The following is a 22,125-nucleotide window of genomic DNA, read 5'->3' on the forward strand; positions in this document are numbered from 1 at the left end:
AAAAGACAGGGACGTGACAGAGACACAGGAAATTGTGCATGTGCCAACCCGCAAACTAGGAAACGTTTTAGTAAATGTAAAAGACAAATTGCCACAGGAAAATTTCCCCGGTGTAGTCTACGCCATGACATGTGATAACTGTGATTACAAGGGTATATCGGCTAGACAGGTGACTCCAAGAAACATGTGAAACAGCATGAGTACGACGTCAAGAAATGGCGCGTGGCCTTGATTGTCCTTGCTGAACATGTGGAATCTACGCGCCACATTATTGATGGGGCAGGCGCATGTTAATGCACTTGCCCCAGCAAGTTTTTTTTCCTGGTCAAGGAAAAGAGACTTGCATCACGCCAGCATCTAGAATCCTTGCACTTGCAGACCACGGCACACACACTGAATAGGCATGATGGCACACTTCCGACGGCGTACACTCGCTGCTTGCATTACGTACTGAAATGTACTCAGGCACGTATCCAGGGGGGGGCCCGCCCCCCCCCCCCCCCCCCGAAATCAAGTGGCATACACCCCCCCCCCCCCCCCTCCAACCCACGCCACCAGTCCTCACACATTTCTAAAGCGCCGCCAGATCAATGTTGAGACTTGGCAGCTGTTCATCGGTCAGCATTATGCTGCCTTTTTCACTCCTTTTAGATGGCGGTAGTTATCGGCATCTCTTGTAATGTGAAGGACAGTTGTCTCATAGATTCCGCACCCACGCGATAACTCGAGATGTGTTCAGTTGTCACCATCTATTCAACCGTCACGCGCATAGCTGTTGCTTTTGTTAGTTCAACCTTCTTTGTTTAGGCTGATCCTGGGACCAGGAGAGGGATGCGGCTGTTACTCAGCTGGTCTGTACTCTCATGGAACGAGCTGCAGCTGGAGAAAACGCCAATTACGTTTAACTTATCCCTTTGCTTCATTATTTCCTTGAGTTACGGCTCGCCGCGACGCTGGCAGATGCCCGGAACCATATACACATGATATGGGTTAGATAAGGTGGGAAATAAAGTAATGTGAAAGAGCGTCCATCATGAAACCCTGCAATAACCCTTAAACCCATAAGCAAGATGACTGTCGCCCGTTACCTCGTCTGTTTTTCCCTAATTGTATGTCACTTTTCGTGCAAAATTGGCAACTGGAAACAAAAATCACAAGGAGTTAAGAAATTAAGCGATCTACTAAGGGATAGAGCCAAGGCAACAACCAAACTGCAAGCAAAAGCGAACAATAAAAAAGTTGTCCGTTGCTTATGAGAATATTTATGGAGCAACATCTATTTATTTAAAAAGGAAGTAGGGAAAACGCCGCCGGAAGTGGAGGACAATTACTTGTTTTGAATGACGCTTCTACAGTTATCGGTGGAACCGCCTCACGTAGCCACTTCTCTGCTGTGCTTATGTGGGCGTTTTTCTAACTTTTTGCGGTGAGCGCAGTACGTCTAGAATCGCAGAGTCCTGCGCTCTACGCGGTTGTATGGGACTGGCGGCCGCACAGTGTTACGCCATTCGCGGAACTGTCGAAACTGATCAACAAGGCGAAAATAACTGATATTCGAAACTATAACATGAGAAAGACTGAAGAAGCCGTAAGAAATGAACGCAGCCTGAAATCAGTAAAAAAGAAACTTGGCATAGGACAAACCGTCATGTATGCACTAAAAGATAAGAAGGATAATATCATCAGCAATCTCGAAGATATAGTAAAAGCAGGGGAAAAATTCTAAGCGGACCTGTATAGAGTACCTAGAGGAGTCACGATACCTCACTTAGAAACAGTGGTGAACAGGATACAGAAACTCTCCTATAACTATCGATGAGGTCAGAAGGGCCCTGCAAGACATGAAACGATGAAGAGCGGGAGGAGAAGGTGGAATAACAGTTTATTTAATCAAAGATAGAGAAGACATAATGCTTGGAAAACTGGCGGATCTTTATACGAGGTGTCTATCGACTGCAAGGGTCCTAGATAACTGGAAGAATGCAGACATTATACTAATCCCCAAAACAGGAGACGTTAAAGAATTGAAAAATTATGGGACCATTAGCTTGCTCCCAGTATTATATAAAATATTTACCAAAATAATCTCCAGTAGAATAAGGGCAACACTGGATTTTGACAACCAAGGGAACAGGCCGGCTTCAGGAAGAGATACTTTACAATGGATCACATCCATGTCATCAAACAGGTTATTGCGAAATCTGCAGAGTACAGTAAGCCTCTCTATGTGGCTTATATAGATTACGAAAAGGCATTTGATTCAGTAGAGATGCCAGCAATCATAGAGGCACTGCGTAATCAAGGAATACAGAACGCTTACGTAAAAAGCTTGGAAAATATTGCTGCATGCGTGTGGTATTTGTTTGTTTGAACGAGGCGCGTAGGCGCCATCACTCCGGAAAAGAGGAGGAAGAACAAACTGGGCTCGCGCTGTGAATCTAACCGGTCAGCGCTGCAACCGTTGTTGTAAATATATTCTGTAAATAGTTTCTCGTCTTACTGACTGGTCCTTCGCGTAAGAATATCTAAAGACGTTCTACAGCTACCTTAATTCTACACAAGAAAAGCAGGGAGATACCTATAGAGAAAGGGGTCAGACAGGGAGACACAATTTCTCCAAAGCTACTCACTGCGTGCTTAAAAACATTCAAGCTATTAAACTGGAAAGGCTTAGGAGTAAAGATCGACGGTAGATATCTCAGCAACCTTTGGTTTGCCGATGACATTGTTCTATTCAACAACAATGCAGACGAGTTGCAGCAAATGATTGGAGACCTAAACAGAGAGAGTGTAAGAGTGGGGTTGAATATTAATAATATGCAGAAGATGAAGATAATGATAAATAGCCGGGCAAAGCAACAAGAGATCAGGATCGCCAGTCGGCCACTAGAGACTGTGAAGGAATGCGTTTACCTAGGTCAATTAATCACAGGGAACCCTGATCATGAGAAGGAAATTCACAGAAGAATAAAAATAGGTTGGATCGCATACGGCAGACATTGCCATCTCCTGAATGGAAGCTTACCATTATTATTGAGAAGTAAGGTGTGCAGTCAGTGCATTTTGCCAGTGCTGACATATGGGGCAGAGACTTGAGAGCAAGTTAAGGACCGCGCAAAGAGCGATCGAACGAAGATTGCTAGGTATAACGTTAAGAGAGAGAAAGAGAGCGGTTTGGATCAGAGAGCGCACGGGTATAGACGACATTCTAATTGACATCAAGAGGAAAAAATGTAGCTGGGCAGGTCATGTAATGCGCTGGTTAGATAACGTTATCTAACCAGCGTTACATGACCCTAATGGACCAACGGTACCGTTGGACCATTAGGGTTACAGAATGGGTACCAAGAGAAGGGAAACGCAATCGAGGCCGACAAAACACTAGGTGAAGCGATGAAATTAGGGAATTCGTGGGCGCTAGTTGGAATCGGTTGGCGCAGGACAGGGGTAATTGGAGATCGCAGGGAGAGGCCTTTGTCCTGCAGTGGACATAAAACAGGATGATGATGATGATGATGATGATGGAGGTGGTGGCCCCCCCCGAAAAAAAATCCTGGGTACGTGCCTGAATGTACTTAAATAGGTTGCATCTCTGTTAAGGGTTTTATTGTGAGCAAGGTTTCGGTGTGGGGAGCTGAAACGTCATTAAATTTTCAGTTATCTTGGTCGGTGCATCTTTGTGCGCTTATTCATCAAACTTCAAGGGAGATAACGTCGTCACCGCGCGCCGCAAGCTGTACGTGCAAGTGAAAGCATAGTGGGGAGGGGGGGATAGGTGAGCCGATGATGGTGGATCAGTCTTGTGTGCGCACGGGAGAAAAGTGGGGAGGAAGCATGCCTCCATGTAAAGAAGTTTCTTGAATTGCATAGTTTCATTAAATTATTTGTCCTCAACTTGTTCATTTCATGGCTTTCACATTTTTCATATCAGCATCATGCACTCCTTTGCTGGTTTCGAACTGATATACTAGTTCTAAAGTTTGATATTTTCTTTTTAGAGAAAGAAGGTGGAAGCATTGATATTAGTTATTCCTTAGGGACATGCGAATATATTCTTTTATGAAAAAATACATATTTTACATGTCTTGACAGTGCGTAACACTCAAAAATTTGTTAGCAGCATCTCTGGCAATGGCAATGCAGTTATCATTGATGTATTTGATCCCTCGACAGAGTCGATAAGGAGCAGGCTGAACTGGAATGTGAGCCCCTCCCCTCAAAATGAAATTTCTGGCTATGCCACTGCCATAGAGCGCCTAAGTGCCTATCTGTCCACCCAATAAATATGAAGAATCCTGCCCCCCCCCCTCCCCCACACCTATAAAATTATGAACATAGAAATCCTGGCGCTGCCCCTTATGTGAGGGCACTATTGCAGTGCAAATGCGGACCGCATTACAGTGCATCCACACCACTCATCAATTAAGACATATCTGGGATGGCAGTGATGCAAGACAAAGTTGTTTTTGGACCTTCACTCTATAGTACACTGCCATCTCATTTTTCGGGAGTCGCACTCGATGCCACGGCACGGACGACCAGCAGGGTTGGCTTATGTACTTGAAAATGTGGCTCATTCTAGTAGCACTGCCTGTGGACCTAACATGGACAGCTGTACTTACCTGCTCGCTGTTTGTTTTTTTGCCTTTTGCATTTAATTGTAGCAATGGCACGTAAGTGATTAGAGCTCATTTGAATATAGTTTTGTTGCACATGCACCTGCATTTTACTGACCTGACTTTCCTAATGGCTGCACATGCCTGTTTGCACGTATTCCTTTTAGGGGACCTCTCCAATGACACTGATAACGACCGAATAACCATGACCGGTTAGTAAATATTTTTGTTGACCTATTCTTTTCAGTGCGTTGTCGAAATTTCTCCTCTTTTTTTTTCTACAATTTCGTTCACTGCTTTATGTTCATTGCCGGTTGACAGAATCGTCAACAAAATCATCTGAGTCTACTGGCAAGTATAAAAGAGTGTGATTTCTGTTGTTCTTTTGCAAGGTTTTCTTTTTATTAGCTAGTATCACTTGCAATGTGCATTATCTGACTCGACAAGGCATGCTGCCCTCGCTTATCCATTTATCATTGTGCTGTAGGTAGCGCTCTGCACCTGTGTGTTGATACTTAACACATGAGAATAACTGCATGTCATGGAGAGATGCAAGGACATTCTGATGACTGTAGCAATTGCATACATACACTACATGCAGTTTATTGTAGAAATTATGTGGCTCAGTCATAGGTATGTAATGGTTTTATCATCCTGCACCTCTGTGCATCAATCCACAACTGAAGCATGTGGGCCACCTTAGCCTGCTATTCTCTGGAGACAACTGCCATACAATGTAATGCCCGATTGTTCAATCAAAGAGCATAGCTAAGCTAGCTTTAGTTGATGGGGTTTTGCTGTTGAACACAGCCAAGTTCAGTTTCTATTTGTGGTTTATTTGGACTCTGATATTATCACCGCTCCCTCTGTTGCACAGCTGAGGGTTAAGAACTCCATAGCTGCTGTAAACTGAGGACCATAGGGTTAGATGTGAGGTTCGTGTTTTTGAAACCAATCATGAAATAATGTAATTATGTTCTATTTCACTGTGAAAAAATAAAAGGTGAGTACTGGAGGAAAAAATTACCATAGTGTCGAAGTTGCTATCACTTGCAACTTTCAGTAAAAGTGAGCTTTGAATCTGAGCTCTTGCTACACACAGGTTTGATAACATCGAGGCATTTCAGAACACGAAGCAGCTTGTCTCCAAGTGTTCAACCACAGACAAACATATAAGAATTTCCCAATGATTACCATAGTTTGAAGCTACACTACATTTTCGTGTAGAGAACAGCCATCGACAATGGTGAGACATGATCGTATTTATTCATAGAAAGCATGAGGCATTGGAAATTAATTTGCAGTTTTTTATGAGCACATTAGTCCGTTTATTCGCTGTACATTTTGGTTATTCACTTTCGTGACCTAATGTGTCCCCCAAACTTCCTGTTGTAATTTCCAACAGAACTTGTTGCATAATCGTTTTCGCACTGTCAGCGGCAGCTGCAAGGCAATATGGGAAGTCGGAGCGCTGGCTATCGTGGCTGCTGGAGACTCGCCTGTTGCCCTTGGCTGCAGCGTGCAACCTGCGCGCGCATGGCCTTGCATTTCCTTCTCCCACAATGCGTAGCTTCTTCCGCTTGGGGTTACGCATAAGGCATTGCGGGAGAAGGAAGCGCCGGGCCACGCGCAGCTCAAACGCTGCAGGCAAGGCAAACGGGCAAATCTCTTAGCAGCCACGGCATTTGGTGCTCCGACTTCCCATACTGCCTTGCGGCCGCTACTGAAGGTGCCCACACATTTTTGGAAAGGTCCATTCTGCGAGCAAGATTTGTAATGAAGTGTTGCATTGACAGCTGTCTTGTCTCAACTACGTGCCAACTTTTCTGTCGTTGAACTGGTGGAGCTATGCAGTCTCTTGAACAACAGCTTGTCTTGGCTCTCTTCCACATTTCACTTATGGCGTGCACTCCAGTTGACCTTTTCTTCTCGCCATTCATTTGTCTTAGCCGAGGCACATGTGGGTTTGTTTTCTTTGTTGTTATTGCTTTCCCCTCTCTCTAAGTTGGAAGCTGTCACTACATGCAGTGAAACTTATACCCCAGTCACACGGAAAGCTTTGATGTAGTCTGTATTAGAGTGTTTGCACTTAATGTGATATTGTTAGTGGCTGCACAGTATATATAACATACATGGATGAAGGCTGCCTACATTTGCAAAAAAATTATTTAATGTGCTTCAGAAGCTGGTGCGTCCTCCCTGAGAAATACATAGCAGCAGTAGGCATATATGCAAAAAAGAGCACACTATATGTACGAATTGTACTAGTAGTTTGCCTCTTGAGGGCTTAGTTAACTTTTTGGATACAAAATGGTTTTACATTGTCATTGACATGTAGCCTCTCATATTGTCAACAATGTGATGTGGCACCATGCTTTTTTAGTATTAATTTTTTTTTTAGCTTATTTGATTCATCCAAGCTCGCGCCTTCCATCAACATAATGAAGATTTGTAAATAACTTTCTTAAAACATTAAAGTAAGCTTGGTGAAGAGTCTTGACTTCAGTGGTATCATGAATATTATTTAAATGACTGTATACATTTCACATTAATGTGTTTGTTTCCTTTTTTTTTCTCAAGCCTTGTTGACGTCTAATCAAAAAGGTAATGCAGTTAACTCACAGCAATTCAAACTTGCATATTTCAGAATTCTGGTGAATTCATACAAATATCAGCATTTTGATTGGCCTGCTGTGCGAACACCCAATGCATTTAGAGGATGAGCAAAACGAGAACAAAGTAAAAGCGGGAGCCAACGTTTCGACAAGTGGACTTGTCTTTTTCAAGGCGACATATGCTTTCCTCGGTGCAGTATATATAGCTAGGGTTCTTCTAAAGGGGAGAGGGGGTAAAGTGGGTGGGCACGGCAACGAACCAAAGGTTTGTTAGCGGCGAGGGTGTAGAATTGAGAATAAAGGAGTGCTGTGCACAAGGCCGGTGACGCGGCTGTGTGTCAACCAGCATGTCAACGACCGTAGGCACAGCACCCCTCTACTACCTGCTTCGCTGGTGTTTGTGGGCTATTGTGTCTCTGAAAAGATAATAAAACGAGAAGTAGAAAATGGTGCTCATGAAAGAAAAAAAAAATACTCTAATGGAACAAATACGGTAAATAAAAAATAAAAAGTAATAAAAGAATTACTAAGCAACCAAACTAAGGGTTGTTTCCTATAGCTTGAAATTTAGCATAGCGAATAGATTCCAAAGGAAGCTTTAAAATCTGTTCACTATGCTAAATCTATTTAGCTTTCTTTATTATCTTTTCAGAGACATGATAACCCATGACCACCAGCGAACCAGGTAATAGAGGGGTGCTGTGCACACGGCTGTGTCGCCGACCTTATGCACAGCGCACCTTTATTCTCAATTCTACACCCTTGCCGCTAACACACCTTTGGTCGTTGCCACACCTACCTGCCTTACCCGCTCTCCCCTTTAGAAGAACCCTCCCTATATATACTGTGCCAAGGAAAGCATATGTCGTCTTGAAAAAGACAGGTCCACTTGTCGAAACGTTGGCTGCCGCTTTGACCTTGTTCTTATTTTGCTCATCGTCTTGAATTTCCATCTCCACCTTCCCCGTGTTTTCAATGCATTTGGAGGCCACTTATTTCAAACAAGGCGTTCGGTTAATTCAAGCTTTCTAGCTTCTTAGTTCAATAGGGGGAGCAATGTTTCCAGAATTTACTTAGCAGTAGACAGCAATAGTTAGTGTGTCCTCATTTGATATTCAGGCTGCAATGTATGTTAATGGGCACCAGTACGAAATGTTCTCACGTTTGTGGTGACCAGGCCTTGCTTCAGTTTGGTGTATAGGTGTCCTGTTTGTACATCCATTCAAATGGTGCAGTGTATGCATACTATCGGTGTCATAATCTTAGTCCGTAATGCATTTCAATTAAAATTAAGAAAATTCAAGCAGCAATATGTAGTTCTCAGGTATTCAAATCAGTGCACGTAGACTGTGCTTCCGCTTTACATAGTCTTCCTCTGTCATTTCTTCACTCGTTGTTGGAGAACTTGTCCCCTCATGGAGAACGGAAGGCTTGCTGTGTGTCATGCAAATTGCACTCCCGTCTCGCACTTTCTATGTCACTATGGGAAAGTGCCTCCAGGGTAAAAATTTGCACGACTACAATGCAAGCTTCACCTGTTCTCTTCCAGAAAAGTCTCCTCTGCTAGCTGACATTAAGAAACGTGATGGCCGAGGAGGTGAGCCTTATAGAGAAGCAAAATAATTTGGTCTGGTGAACTTGGTTTAGCATTTGAGGATGGTTCGGAGTCATGTCAGCCTGTGTGCTGTTTCTGTTGAAATTTCAATTTATAGCAGAGCTTATGTGCTTGCATAGCAGTCTGATAGTGCATAGAAGACAGCTTGGCATTGCAACTATAACTTCAACCTCGTTATAATGAGATCGGATATAATGAAAATAATCAGTATAATTAAGTATAAGCAATTCCCCTTCAAGTTCCCCTCGAACACAATGAACTTGACCACATTGCTGTTTTGCCAGTTTCATGACAATATGGGCAAGCCAAATGGAAAGTGGAAGTGAAAGACCATCACATTCGAACATAAGGAAGCTATCTCTAAGGTTGTCACTTCAGGTGCTAAAAAGTTGTGTGTTGTATACATCGTGTCGGCGTCTATTGCTGTTATTTTATTAAAATTTCATTGCATATGTGGCCGCATAGCAGTTCGGCGTGGTCGCAGAGCCGTAGGCTACTCTGCATGTTTAAAAGTGTGCACACCATTGGTCATACACTGAACTAAAGGGCAATAGTCTATAGAACGAAGTAGAGGATATAATTAATTTCAGCTTCAACTTCGTTATTACGAGGTTCGAGTATAGCTCCTTTAACTTTTGCCCAGGGAAAACAATAATCAGCTGCATATATATTTCTATAAATACACATTTATTATTAACACAATATTTGTTTTATCTGTATTAATGTCAGAATTGAACCCTTTCCTATGTTCTACATTACGTAGCTATCAACATTTCACAGGTGGTAATGACTTTAAGGGCATTCTTTACCTGTCCAGCGTGTACCATAGCAGCATTTTCAGACCAGCATTTGTAACATCATTTCTTTGTTGATGCATGGCACACTTCAGGACATGCATGGGCACCATTAACAGCCTATGATGGATCACATACTCAGGCATGTAAAATGAATAAATGCGAGAGCATTTCTTTGGCTACCGTATCCCACTTCGGCCTATGTGGCATCGATACAGTGGTGATGTAAGAAGAATTAAGAAAATCTAGCTGCTACGAGGAATGAAGCCTGTGCCCACAGCCTGGCAATCTAATTTAGACAAACATTATATAGATGGGTTACACCAGAAATGTTTCATGCATTTTGCAACTTGGATTAATTTTTAAAAGGAGGGCATAGAAGTCTTTGCTAAGAAAGCATGCCCGTCTGTTGCTTGGCCATACGATGGGATTTTTGTGGCCTTGTTTGGTGCTCCAAAGTTGAGGGTTGTGAAAGGATCTTCTGCCTCCGCAAAGTTCTCGAATGCTGGGAACACCGTAGAATCCTTGCTGCGTGGTCCTCATTAGCTGTCGAACTAGTGTGGAGTACACTCATGTTCAGGTGTGCCCCAAAGGCATGTTGAAAATCTGTTTATCTTCAGCTTAACAGAATGTCTGTCTTAACATAGTTCTTAAACAGAGCCTACATTGCTTAGAATGAATGTTGTAGCCATTGTGTAAGAGACAAAAGTGAAAGACTGACAAACAGGTATAGGATGTATAGAGGAAGAGAAGCATGACAAACAAGATGGCTCCTCTTAGTCTAGTGACTACTTCCAAAGTAGTCGAGTGAGATCCATTACTAATTAAATGTCCAGTATAAGAAGTGAAAGTTCCAGCATTTGTACATGTGAACAAAGCTGCAGTTCTTTTAATGGATACAGTAGTTGACATGTGAGGTTTCGGTGACGTTGTCTCATTTGTCACAAACTCTACAAAACAGAAGGTTCAGTTTTGCACTAATGTAAATTGATAAGACAATGATGCTGTGAACTGTACATCATGGCATTTACAAGGCAGAAAAATAGTTGTGCTGCTTCATGAGCTGCGCCTACAAGTGCACTTGGTTCTTCCTGGGAAACCTTTCTGCAGTGAAATCTTGGCTGCCATCAGTGTGCTGTTTTCATGCATATGACAAGAAAGGGGAAAAAAAAGGAACTTGATTTTGAATTACTTTCCATTCATGCAGAATTGGCCCAGGCCACCAAGGATTTGCCCAAGACCTTGACTTATTCATTTACCCCAACTGACCCTGTGAGTGATGATGTGATAGACACTGACGGTAGCAAAAAGGTAAGTTAATTGCGAAACCATTATAATCAGTTGCAAAGGCTTGTGTAATGTTATATTCTGCAATATGATTTCTTGCCTGTTCTTTCCATGACTCAGTGTAACAAAATTTGTATTGCCCATATGCCCACATTGAATTAATTTGTTCTCTTTCTCTCCCTCTCTTTTTCCCTCTTTACAATGGAAGTAGTTTGGGAGGAAATGTAGAGGAAAATAAGTATTTGCTGCAAAGGTCTTGTTCTTTGCCAGAAGAAGCATGGCTGTCATTGCAAGAGCCAAAGCAGAGACTTGTGACACCCACATAGTGCTTTTGTATTTTGAAGCAGAAAGTTCATAAATCCATAAAGGTGGTAACGATTAGCTTTTCTTTCTGCATTCAGCCTGGTTTAAAGGTATGCTTGTGCCGTGTGCCCTTTAATATTAACATTTTTGTACAACATTGAGAACTATAAACCTTTTGACACATTCATTTAGCAAGTGAAGCTTCTGATAGATGGAACGATAGTATATGCAGTACTTTGAGGTTACATTTAGCAAGGCTCACTGGTAATCTTAGTTGCAAGGTTCAAACTCCCCACTTGTTTTGAGAAATTCTGCTGCGGCGAACAGGTTCACTTTGGTCATTGAATACTAATTATTGGTGACATTCTTTTTTTCTTTCTTTCTTTTATCGCAATAGCAATTATATGGACACTTCAGGTGAATTTACATCACGTTGGCTTTGGCACTGCTGTGATGTACCATATAAAGTCCAAGTGTGCTAACATTGTAGCAGTGCGCTGTATGTTGTAGGCGCAAAGGTAGGCTCACCAGGGTGAGCCGAGAAGGATGGCAGCTTTACGCGGCAGCGTCTTCCCAGTATACGAGGGGGGAGTAGGGAGATGTGTGTGTTTGTGTGTGCTGGGGGTTGGGGGGCAGGTTAGTAAACATCTTCTCTTCTACTCTAGCTGTCTTGGAGGTAATCTACGGCGGGTTCGAAGGCTAGGCAGTCCAATGTAGCTGATGGCTTCATGTGCGCTGTGTTCTCACAAGCCTAGTTAGCATTGAAGTAAGAGGCAGCGTGAAGGGGAATTCGCTTGCCACTGCTACTGCTCTATATCATGGCAGTATTCTGACAGCAAGTGTCTCTGGTCATTGAGTGAGATGTCTTCATTTCTGCCTGTGAGCGCATGACAACGTGTTTGTTTGTGTGCATTACAGCGGGCAAATGTTTACATCAGTTTATGCTGCTGATAAAATTACTAACCCTAATTCATATAGCTGGCTAATAATTTGCTATCACAATCAATGCTTCGTCTTTTTAGCGAAACTATGACTTTTTTTTTTCTATTGTTTTCTAGTTTGTCTGATCCATCCTGACTATATCAAATAAGTCTGCATCATCAATTATCTGCGCTTCTTATAGCTAAAGCAACATTCTTTACACTAGTGGTCAAAGGGCAAAGTTTGGGGAAGTGTTGCTGCATTTTATAGTTCTAGCACGTTATGGGGTAACATGGTGCGGGAATGAGTTGCGCAGCCATTCAGTGCTTCATCGTGTCTGAATATGTTTCAGCATGTTTAGTCAAGAACAAATATTTTTAAGTGTATGTTTTTACTGACAACTTATCTTGGAATAGTGCTGGGAAAATAGTACTCTGATCCTGTTTCTCATGTTCTGTTTCACTCTTTCCTTCAGTTGAGTGAAGCCGGCATAATGAATGGTGGCCGTGGGTCCAGCATTGAAGTCATTTCGGGCAAACTCCAGCACAGTGAGTTCGTGACACATTACAACTGCATGCTCGGCAACTCTCATGTGGTGCAAATTTTGCATATATGTGGCGCAGCTTTATGTAGCAGTTGGCAGCGCTAAGCTCAAAGTCACAGGTTAATTTCCCACCACCATGGCTGCACTCCAGTGGTGGTGTAAAACAAATTGTGTAATTAAATTTGGGTGCACACTAAAGGACCCCAAGAAGTGAAACTTAGACCAGAGTCACCCACTGTCACACACCTATTAATCAGATTGTAGGTTTGGCACAGAAAACCGCTGAAGTAATTTTTTTCCCCAATATTTCTGTGTGCACTTATTCTGTGTGTGTGTGAGATGGATACAGTTATTTGCATTAACAGTATAACATAGCCATCCAAATGATTTATGTGCTCCATGTGTCGCAGAAACTCTGAAGACCATCAAATTTTAACTTTTGTTATGGCAGTTCATTGGCATAACTCACAATATGCATAGTTATTGGCATCTGTCAACTCCCCCCCCCCTTCTTTTTTTTGTTTTACTTGAGTCAGATGGAGAAGAAATTCCCCATTATCAACATTTAAATAAGCATGATATAAGTTTATGTTCACACTTTTAAGCCCACCGAGTTGTCTTAGTGTTGAAAGTAACTGTGTTTACGATGTCTCTATAGATGATCTTCCAAACCTGCACCCAAACCCGCACCCTCATCAACCAACACACAAGAGGCTTTCGCTGGTCATGATTGAGGAAGCAGCCCTGGTAAGCTTCAAATCATTGGTAAAAGAATGCAAGCTTGAAGTGATGACTTTGCATTATGAGCACAGAATCTTTGCCTGATAAGAAATAAGTATACATTTTATAGCCTCTTTGAGGTATTGAAGGGAAGGTGAAGTATTACAGAGGACCACTCACTGAGATTTTGTTCTTCTTCACTACTGATACTGCAATTACCTATTCTTCCCTTCATTATGGTGTGATGAAAGAGAAAGCCCAGTGTGTCACGTGGTCATCAGCGTAAATTCACGGTTACCGCATTTTTCCATGTATAACCCACACCTCCAATTACAACAGCCAGGAAAGAAAAAAACATCTGCGCATATAACCCACAGAAACAACTGCGTACAAAAAGCACTCACATCTTTGCAAAAACAGTATCGATTTGCAGACGCACAAGACTTGACCACATCGTATATTTGGCCAGCGCCTCTGTCCCCCCCCCTCTTCGGCAGTGCTGATAATCTTCAGCTTCTGCTACGCTGTAACGGAGAACCTTTCCTTGAAGTGTGGCTTCACAGCAGCGTGTGCCGCACTGCCATGAAGCCACAAATTAAGGCGAAGTTTTGCATATAACCTGCACTCCAGCTTTACTGCCAAGTTTTTTTAAATTTCGGGAGAGGGTTATACACACAAAAATATGGTGCTTTTCTACATCTCTAGAATTAAGCGCATATGATGTTCACCAGGACGTTTTCAGACCGCAAAAGTATGCTATGCAAAGTGAAAGTGCTACCTACACAAAAATGGTGGACTAAAGCTGAATTAAGGCACGGCAATGTATGTGCCACCAGTTCAAAAGCAACCATTGAAAAGCAACTGCTCTGTCAAAACAGAGTAGTTAAGATTAGGTGCAGTTTAATGCACGAAAATATTAACCAACATTACTATGTTTACTAATCCTTTCAGCTCATTTTACATGTCAACTCGGTACATTCCATTTTTAGGAAGATTTCACCCAGTGCTATTACTGTAGGCTATATTACAGGATGGCATGCACCCATTTCAGAATTTAATGGTCCTTTAGTTTGGGAATACTACGTAGTACTAAGGCTTCCAAAAATGACTGAGCAAAGTTTTCTTTGCCACTGGCCTCCAAAGCAACCAATAACTTTTTCTTCGTGATTTTATGGGGATTCAGTGTACTGTTTTCTGGTATCTAAAGCTTTGAGATGAGATTGATGCATTAGTATTTATCGACATGCACATTTAATGCTTGGTGAAATTTGCTGTTATGCGTCATATCCTATGGGCAACATTGAACACAATGAGAGATGGCAGTAAAGCTTTTGTAGCAGTTTTGTAAAACAATTTCTGTACCTACTGACATTTGTGCATAATGAATTCTTGGATTCATGGAAAAACTTTATGCTTAACTTCTTTGTAATGGTGAGTTCTACAGCAGTAACACCAAGCAGTAAAACAACATTAACAGTAATTTTTTAGTCTTATCTCATACGCAGTAATCTCAAAGTAAACTCTTCACTTAACTGTTATTACTGTTCAGGTTTACAAGTCATATTGTTGCATTAACTACCAGTGTATCCAAACTTGTTTTTTTGGCACTTTTTTGCTAAGCCCCCCGTTTACGACACCCAGTTACTAAGTTTATTATCTGTGCCATTGCAGTCTTCGTGAATGTAATGGCATTAAATTTTTGCTGGAGTCAAATTATTGTGATGGAGTACCATCCGACACACTGGTATTGGTAAAAAAACTTTAATTAAATTGGTTATATTCAATAATCTTCTGTATTTATGCTCAATATATTGATCTTCAGCTGTATTCTGTTGGTTGAAATAAAAACTCAAAGTGACTCTACATATGATGCGGCTCCCAATTTATTAAATGTATTGCTTATTTCTCACTGGTTTACTGTAACGGGGTTCTAATAACTTTTCTAGATTCTTGACTGCCATGCCATGCGTGATCCCTTTCCACTGCCTTCCACAGCTGCCAGGCAAAATGTTGTAGCATGTGCCACACAATGTGGTAGACAAAGGAGAGGGGGGTCGCAGACGGTATGGCCTCTGAGATCGCTGGTGCACTGCCAAGCTCTGAGAGCAAGCTGAATGTGACCGCTTGTCATTTCCTGCCTCAATGACAACTAGCACCACACAGCTTGACTGGCAGATTACAGTCTCAGAGGACATGCCACACATGGCATTTCTTTGTTTGTCAGTCATTTGGCAGCACACATGGGAGTTTGTCTGGTGTGTACCTCAGGAAAGTGTTCGTGCTTTGCAGTAGCTCTTGATGGGGCTAGTGTACCAGACGTAACTTAGTAGCATTTGTCCTGCTGTGGGCACTGGCACAACGTATAAGTTCGCTCCGTGTTCTTGCTGTTCCGCTTGTGTCAGGTCTAACTGCACCGTTATGTTTACAGATGGCACAGTGTTTGGACGATCTGCCAAACAAGTGCACACAGCACTGTGCTGAAATGCAGGGAAGAGATAAGACAAAGCAGAAAGTGCATGGAAAGCAGCGTGATAAGCCACTGCAGTTTTTACAGTCAGTGTGTGCCAGAGCACTGCGCTCCACCAGGGTTGGTGGTTTGACTTGGCTTGGCTTTGTTTTGCCTAGCTTGTCTTGGCTTTCGCTTGGCTGAACATGGATTGTCTTTCTCTTCTAACTGGCACCTTGCACCAGTAGAAGCACACAGAAGGTGCCCAAAGAAAATAATTTGTCTGCATTTGTGCATGCTTGCAATTCTGTGCAAGTTTTGTATCAATCTGTGCCACCTTGAAGTGAGGTGCAGTGGTACTTTCGTACTGTCACATTTGAATGAAATTCATATATGGAGAAACAATGTAGAACATGACTCAATGCCTAAACTAAGTAATCTCTGAGTATTAATCGCCAAAGTTGCATACTTTGGCAAATGTGGAAAAAGAAATGTGCCTTCTTGTTTGTTTTCTCATGTTTATGTTTTGTTCAGGCATGATTGCACACACTCTGTTTCACACTGTGGCACCGTCGGCTTCAGCTTGAAATTTATGCTTGTAGTTCCAGGTCTGCTATGCACTTTAATGGTAAGCTCGACTGGTTAGCTTGGAGCAGCTGCTCAAATCAAGTCAGAATCTGCGAAGGAAACAAATGCAAATCGTTCTGCACTAAATTATTGTGGCAGGTACTACATGTTGCCAGTTGTAGAAACAGCGTCTAATTTTCGCTGTGTCTGTGCTTTGTGATTATTAAGGCGATAGGGTATTTAAATTTTCGCTGCTTCCCTTGTTCATCGTACTTGAACGTGCTAGTAGGTTCCCGTGTCTGCAGAAGATGCAGCTGTGTTGCAGGGAAACAGAGCCTAGTCGTAATAATTTATGCAGTGGTAACTAAAAGCAGATGCAGTTATCACCTCGCTGGATGGATGTGATGCAACATGACCTCAAATTTCTTGGTAAACATGTGCTGCACCAGCAAAGCAGCAAGAGAAGGCAAGCTGCTGCGAAGCAAGTTGATTTGAAACTACCTGTGGAGAATACAAGCCTGCTCTGGACTGGTCATTGGAATATGAGCTCATTCACCATAACTGTCGCACATTTTTTTCTTTCACTCCAGGCTGTGCCCCCTTGTAAAGAAAACCATGATGACGACAAGCCAGAAACAGCGAAGCTCTTCTCGTTTCTTCAAATTCTCACAGCAGTGTTTGGATCCTTTGCGCATGGTGGCAACGATGTTAGGTGACCATCTCGTTCGTCTCCTTGTTTCTCTCTTCATTCGTAGGGCAAGCTTAGCAACTTGTGTAAGCTCGTAAGTCGTGAAATCAAGTTCTGGCTTGCCCGATTGGTTGCTGTAGTCTGATGACTGATGTAACATGCTGATGTTGTTCAACTGTCGTAACACTTCAATAGATGCTTGGTATTAGTTTTTGTAGCTTGAAGGATAAGAGTAAAGGAAGGGCAGCTTCTATAATGATTTTGGTAGGTAGCTTAGAGTCATTAATTCTCATGTTGCGTAATCTCTTTTTAGATTTTGCAAGCAAGCTTTTTGTCACCATACAAAATCCACTGGAATGATGCTGCTGAAATTTGTATCATGTTGCTAAAAAAAAATTATTCGGGTTGGTTTCTTTTTATTACCCCACATTTTGACATGGCTCCGTATTAGCAGTTTAATGCAAGATGTTCAGTCTGCAAAATCATCTCTTTTAACTTTAATGCCCAAACACAGTTCCACATCAAAGAAAATTGGAACAAGTTCTCACCTTTATTTCTGCCTATGGAAAGTACATTAGTACAAGAACAATGAAATGCTAGTTGAGTTAGTTTGATTGGTATAGCAATTAATTAATTAATAATTGGTTTGCTCAACTATCCACAACAAAAAAACTTGCTCCAGCATTTCAAAAAGGCTACGGTAGGCTACATGTTACACTTCCTGTGCTTAAATCAGAATTTCGAGGTATCAAGCTCGGCATAGCATATATGATTTATTTGGCTTTACAGGGTTGATTGTGTAAGAAAGCTTCCTTTACTTCGGTTCTCAATGTGCAAGAATAATGAAAAGAATGCTAAATTAATTTTGCATTTTATGCAGGTTCTGTATATTATTCTCGTTCTGTGTAACGATCACTGATGGGACGTATTCCTGCATAAATTCTATGCTTGTTTTACAGCTAAGTTTGCAGCAGTGGCGTCTTCTACAACGCAGACTTCTCTGATCTCATCTTCACTGCTCATATGTATTTCGCACTGCAGCAAGTGACTACTTGCATGGTTTATAGACCTGAGAGCAATTAGCATAGATGATATTGTCTGGCTTATCAGTTGCAGTCAACGCTGATAACTTTTTATATTTTTTTCTTCTGCTCAACAGCAATGCCATTGGGCCTCTGGTTGCACTCTGGATGATCTACTTCGATGGCAATGTGTACCAGAACTCTGAGACACCCATATACATCCTTCTGTATGGGGGAGTAGGAATCAGCCTTGGACTGTGGATCTGGGGTAGACGTGTTATACAAACTTTGGGTGAAGACCTCACCAAAGTCACACCTTCCAAGTAAGATTGAAGTGATCGAGCTTTTATACAAACTTGCCGTAGGTGGGCCCGCACAGTAGAATCTTGATATAAACAGCACCAAGCCAGCAAAATATATATCAGAGACAACTTCAGTTATAGTGAAGCAAATCTATAGAACCTCATTCATACGTTTTGGGGAAAAAACACAAGAAATACATTACTAGCCAGCTTAATAGATAGTGATGGGCTAGTTGGTGAGCCATGATATTGAAGCAACGCACCTAAAACTGACATGTACACGTACACATAAAAAAAAGGGCATACACAGGCGCTGTACTGCAACTACTGCTTTATTGCTTAAAGACCTTCCTTTCGTAGTGTCCCTTGAGAAAGCGTATGTCCTCTGACGGGAGTGAGGTTTGGACAAGAACCAGTGTCAAATACACACATACAAAGATGACATTTTTGGGGATTTCCACTCTAGCAGTAATCAAAGTCCAAAATAGTGGTGTGCTTTGTCAGAGAATGATACTGAGGGGCAACTTATACACCAGTCTTTCTATTTGTCAATTGGTTCTAACCAGGAAAACGTATGAGCCGAAGTACTGAAAAATTTAACAGACTCACTGTAGTTGACATCTACCTAATCCTAAGTTTTGCGCGAATTGTTGTGACACGCCGAATGAGACATCTCTCGTGTTTTCTTGTTGCGTAGTGTTCTAAGGTGGCGACAGGAAACCAAAATGTAATCAAGCTGCTGGGCGACGCCGAATGCCACCAGAGCGAAATGTGACATTCACATCAACCTGCCTGAAGTAGGGAACGGTGGAACGTTTGGGTTACTGCCTACTAAAAGCGTGCAGTACACTACCAACAGCACTATGCCCCACATGCTGTAAAACAGGCAGGTGAAGATGCTTATTGCAACAGGGGTAGTGGTGTGAATACGGCATGTGATGACTAAGGAGGAGATCTATTATGATGGGGATGAGAAACTGAGTGCACGCCGGCATTTTCACGTGAAACGGGCAAGTGAGTACGTATTATGGGGAAGGCAATGCGGTGAGTGGCTACTGTTCTCAACTACATGCACCTCACGCCTTTTCTTGTTTACATGTGATCTAGTGGCTGGAAAACGTATACAATTGCAGTCTGCAGCAGAGAATGACAGTGTATTTGGGTTATCACCTGTTAAAAGCGTGCAGTATGCTTCCAACGGCAACACGCGCTGTAAAACAGATAGGTGAAAGTGCTTATCGCAATAGGGTTGACGGCGATAGGTGTGAATACGGCTTGCGACAAACTGGGAGGAAATTAGCTGGTACTGAAATAAGAAACTGAGTGCGCACCTAGGTTTTTGCGTGAGACAGGCAGGCAGGAATTTTTGAGAGAGAGGGAGATCTTTGTTTATTTGTAATCAATTACACACGTTGAGGTACTTATTCAGAAGGGGGTCCCAGAGCACATGGGTGAAAGGGGGCCTCCTGTTAGAAATTAGGTAGAGATAAATGCTAACTATCGCAACAAAACAGCATGAGGTAATTGGTTGTAATGATGAAAATGCAGCAAATATACATTAGTAATACATATCATAACTATATAAACAGTGAATAATGCAGAAGTACTCAAAAATTAAAGAGAAGAAAAGTAATGGCAACAATATAGCAATGCTGATTAGTTATATATTTAAAAGTGTAGAATAAATGAAACGAGCTCTTTATTAAACGCTTCTATAGATAACACTTACTTAGTACTTAGTGGTATGGTATTCCAAAACTGAACAGCCACAGAAATAGCATATGTTGCCATAGTTACTAGTATGTACATATGGCAGTAAAGATTTGTTCTTCGAGGCGAAGCTAGCTGGTTTAAAATTGAACAAATGTGATTTTTTTTTTATCGCATCAGCTGCCATGGTACAGTTTAGAGATCTTAAAACAAGAATTCAGTTTATATTTAAAGAAATTGCACTTTCATGGTACACTATGCTGTTGAAGTAATGCAGACGCACTGGTGAATGGTGGGCTGAATGTTAGGACACGAAGGGCTCGGCTTTGAAGTCGTTGAAGTGGAAGTATACGACATGCATAGGTATTTGTCCGTGACATTATACAGTATGTAATGCGACTATGGAAGGCATAGTGAATCCTAAATAAAGTAGGCAAATTGAAGAATGGTCGTGCTTTAGTTAATATTCTTATACTGTGAGCTATCCTCTGATGTATGTATGAAATGTGAGGGGAATACTTGAGATTGGCATCAAGAAAAACTCCCTGAAATGTCCACTGAGGAATACTGAGGTTGTGGTAGCAGTGGCAGTTGATACTAATGACAGTAATAGATGAAAGAGGGTTCTGACTTGAGTGGAAGATAATGAACCCTGTTTTATTATGGTAGTTTTAATTATTGAACCATTAGCAAATGCTTGCGGTGAAGCTCCGACGGTGCTTGGCTACTGTTCTCAATCGCGCACACCCCGCGCATTTTCTTGTTTTACATTATATCTAGTGGCCAGAAAACTTATCATTTGATTGCACTTTGGCAATGTACTGAATGTTGGTGCCGAAATGTCTTGTTTTCCGGGAACATATGAACCGCTAAAAAATAAGCGTAGCTCAGTTAGGTCATTTTTTTGTGTTCTCAGTTGCAAACGTTGCTGTTGGGAAATAGCACTTAACGGGATCGTATCAGCGAGGCTCTACTGTACTTTTTTTTCTCGCAGCCCAAAACACATGTTCTGGTAGCAATGATGTCAAATACTCAGAAAGAGTAACTTGAAACAACACATCCTGGACATGCATGCACATTACAGCCAACAGCTTAGCTTGACTAACTCGCAGCTGGCAACCCAGTGTGCCAATTTCGTGGTGGTATGTTGGCCTGTCTGCATGTTGTTGTATATTGATGAAGATGTAAAATGTGTTTGTAACTTAGTGTTGTTCATGTGCCATGTATTGGCACAGCGAGCCACCAACGGGTCACCAAAATCAGCAAGAGACCTTTTGCCGATTTGTTGGAAGCATCACACTTGCATTTCTTTTTGGTAGACTGAATAACTTCTGTGTTGCTGATTTCAATACATAAACTTATAATGAATATTGGATATAGCTAAGGTAGTTTCATGTTAGATGTGACTTCATTATGTAACAAGGTTCAACTGTAACAGCTTTGCTTAGAAGCAACATTGCTCCCTAGGAAAATTCAGTGAGATGCATACCGTATAGACCCGTATACCCTTACGGGTATACATGTATATACCCGTATACCCGTAAGGGTTGCACATTTCTTTCCACAATTTTGACGAGGTGTGGCCCTTACATGGGGCTGAACCTCTTGGTCAAAATGGTGCGACTTGGGCAAACCATGGATCTCCAGATGTACCATTGCATCAGAGGTCAACGCACAGCTCTCACCACCTAGTAGTAGTACGCGAAAGTGCACAGCTCACGAAAATTCGCTGATGTGTGCATGCAACGTTCAAGCACTGAACGCAATCGCCTCTCCTTTGGAAATTCTTTTTTTCCAAATTTGGTGCAGCCAAGTCAGGGGTGCGGCCCTTACGCGAGCCTATACAGTACCTGCTGCTTGAATCATTCGGCTGCTAAGCACATAATATGAAGAATTGGATTGAAATCCTGTCGTTTTTCCCACTTCTTAGAGACTCAGTTTTCTGACCGAGTTAGTTCAGGGGCTGTATCCTCGA

At 42.0% G+C, this 22,125-nt stretch overlaps 1 protein-coding gene across 3 annotated transcripts in view; it reads left to right on the forward strand.

Moving 5' to 3' along the window:
- The window catches only part of NaPi-III (Na[+]-dependent inorganic phosphate cotransporter type III), a 98,955-nt gene that overhangs the window by 71,215 nt on the left and 5,615 nt on the right, over positions 1-22,125 (forward strand). The window contains exons 7-13 of one of the 3 annotated variants that reach the window (XM_065427947.1): positions 4,784-4,828; positions 8,781-8,828; positions 10,848-10,951; positions 12,627-12,699; positions 13,354-13,442; positions 17,019-17,140; positions 18,276-18,461. In XM_065427947.1, the coding sequence (XP_065284019.1) occupies positions 4,784-4,828; positions 8,781-8,828; positions 10,848-10,951; positions 12,627-12,699; positions 13,354-13,442; positions 17,019-17,140; positions 18,276-18,461 (667 nt within the window). The remainder of the gene's footprint in view (positions 1-4,783; positions 4,829-8,780; positions 8,829-10,847; positions 10,952-12,626; positions 12,700-13,353; positions 13,443-17,018; positions 17,141-18,275; positions 18,462-22,125) is intronic. The other 2 variants (XM_065427948.1, XM_065427949.1) reach the window with 2 other exon arrangements.

The sequence above is a fragment of the Dermacentor albipictus genome, chromosome 3, assembly GCF_038994185.2.
Source record: "Dermacentor albipictus isolate Rhodes 1998 colony chromosome 3, USDA_Dalb.pri_finalv2, whole genome shotgun sequence".
NCBI lineage: Eukaryota > Metazoa > Arthropoda > Arachnida > Ixodida > Ixodidae > Dermacentor > Dermacentor albipictus.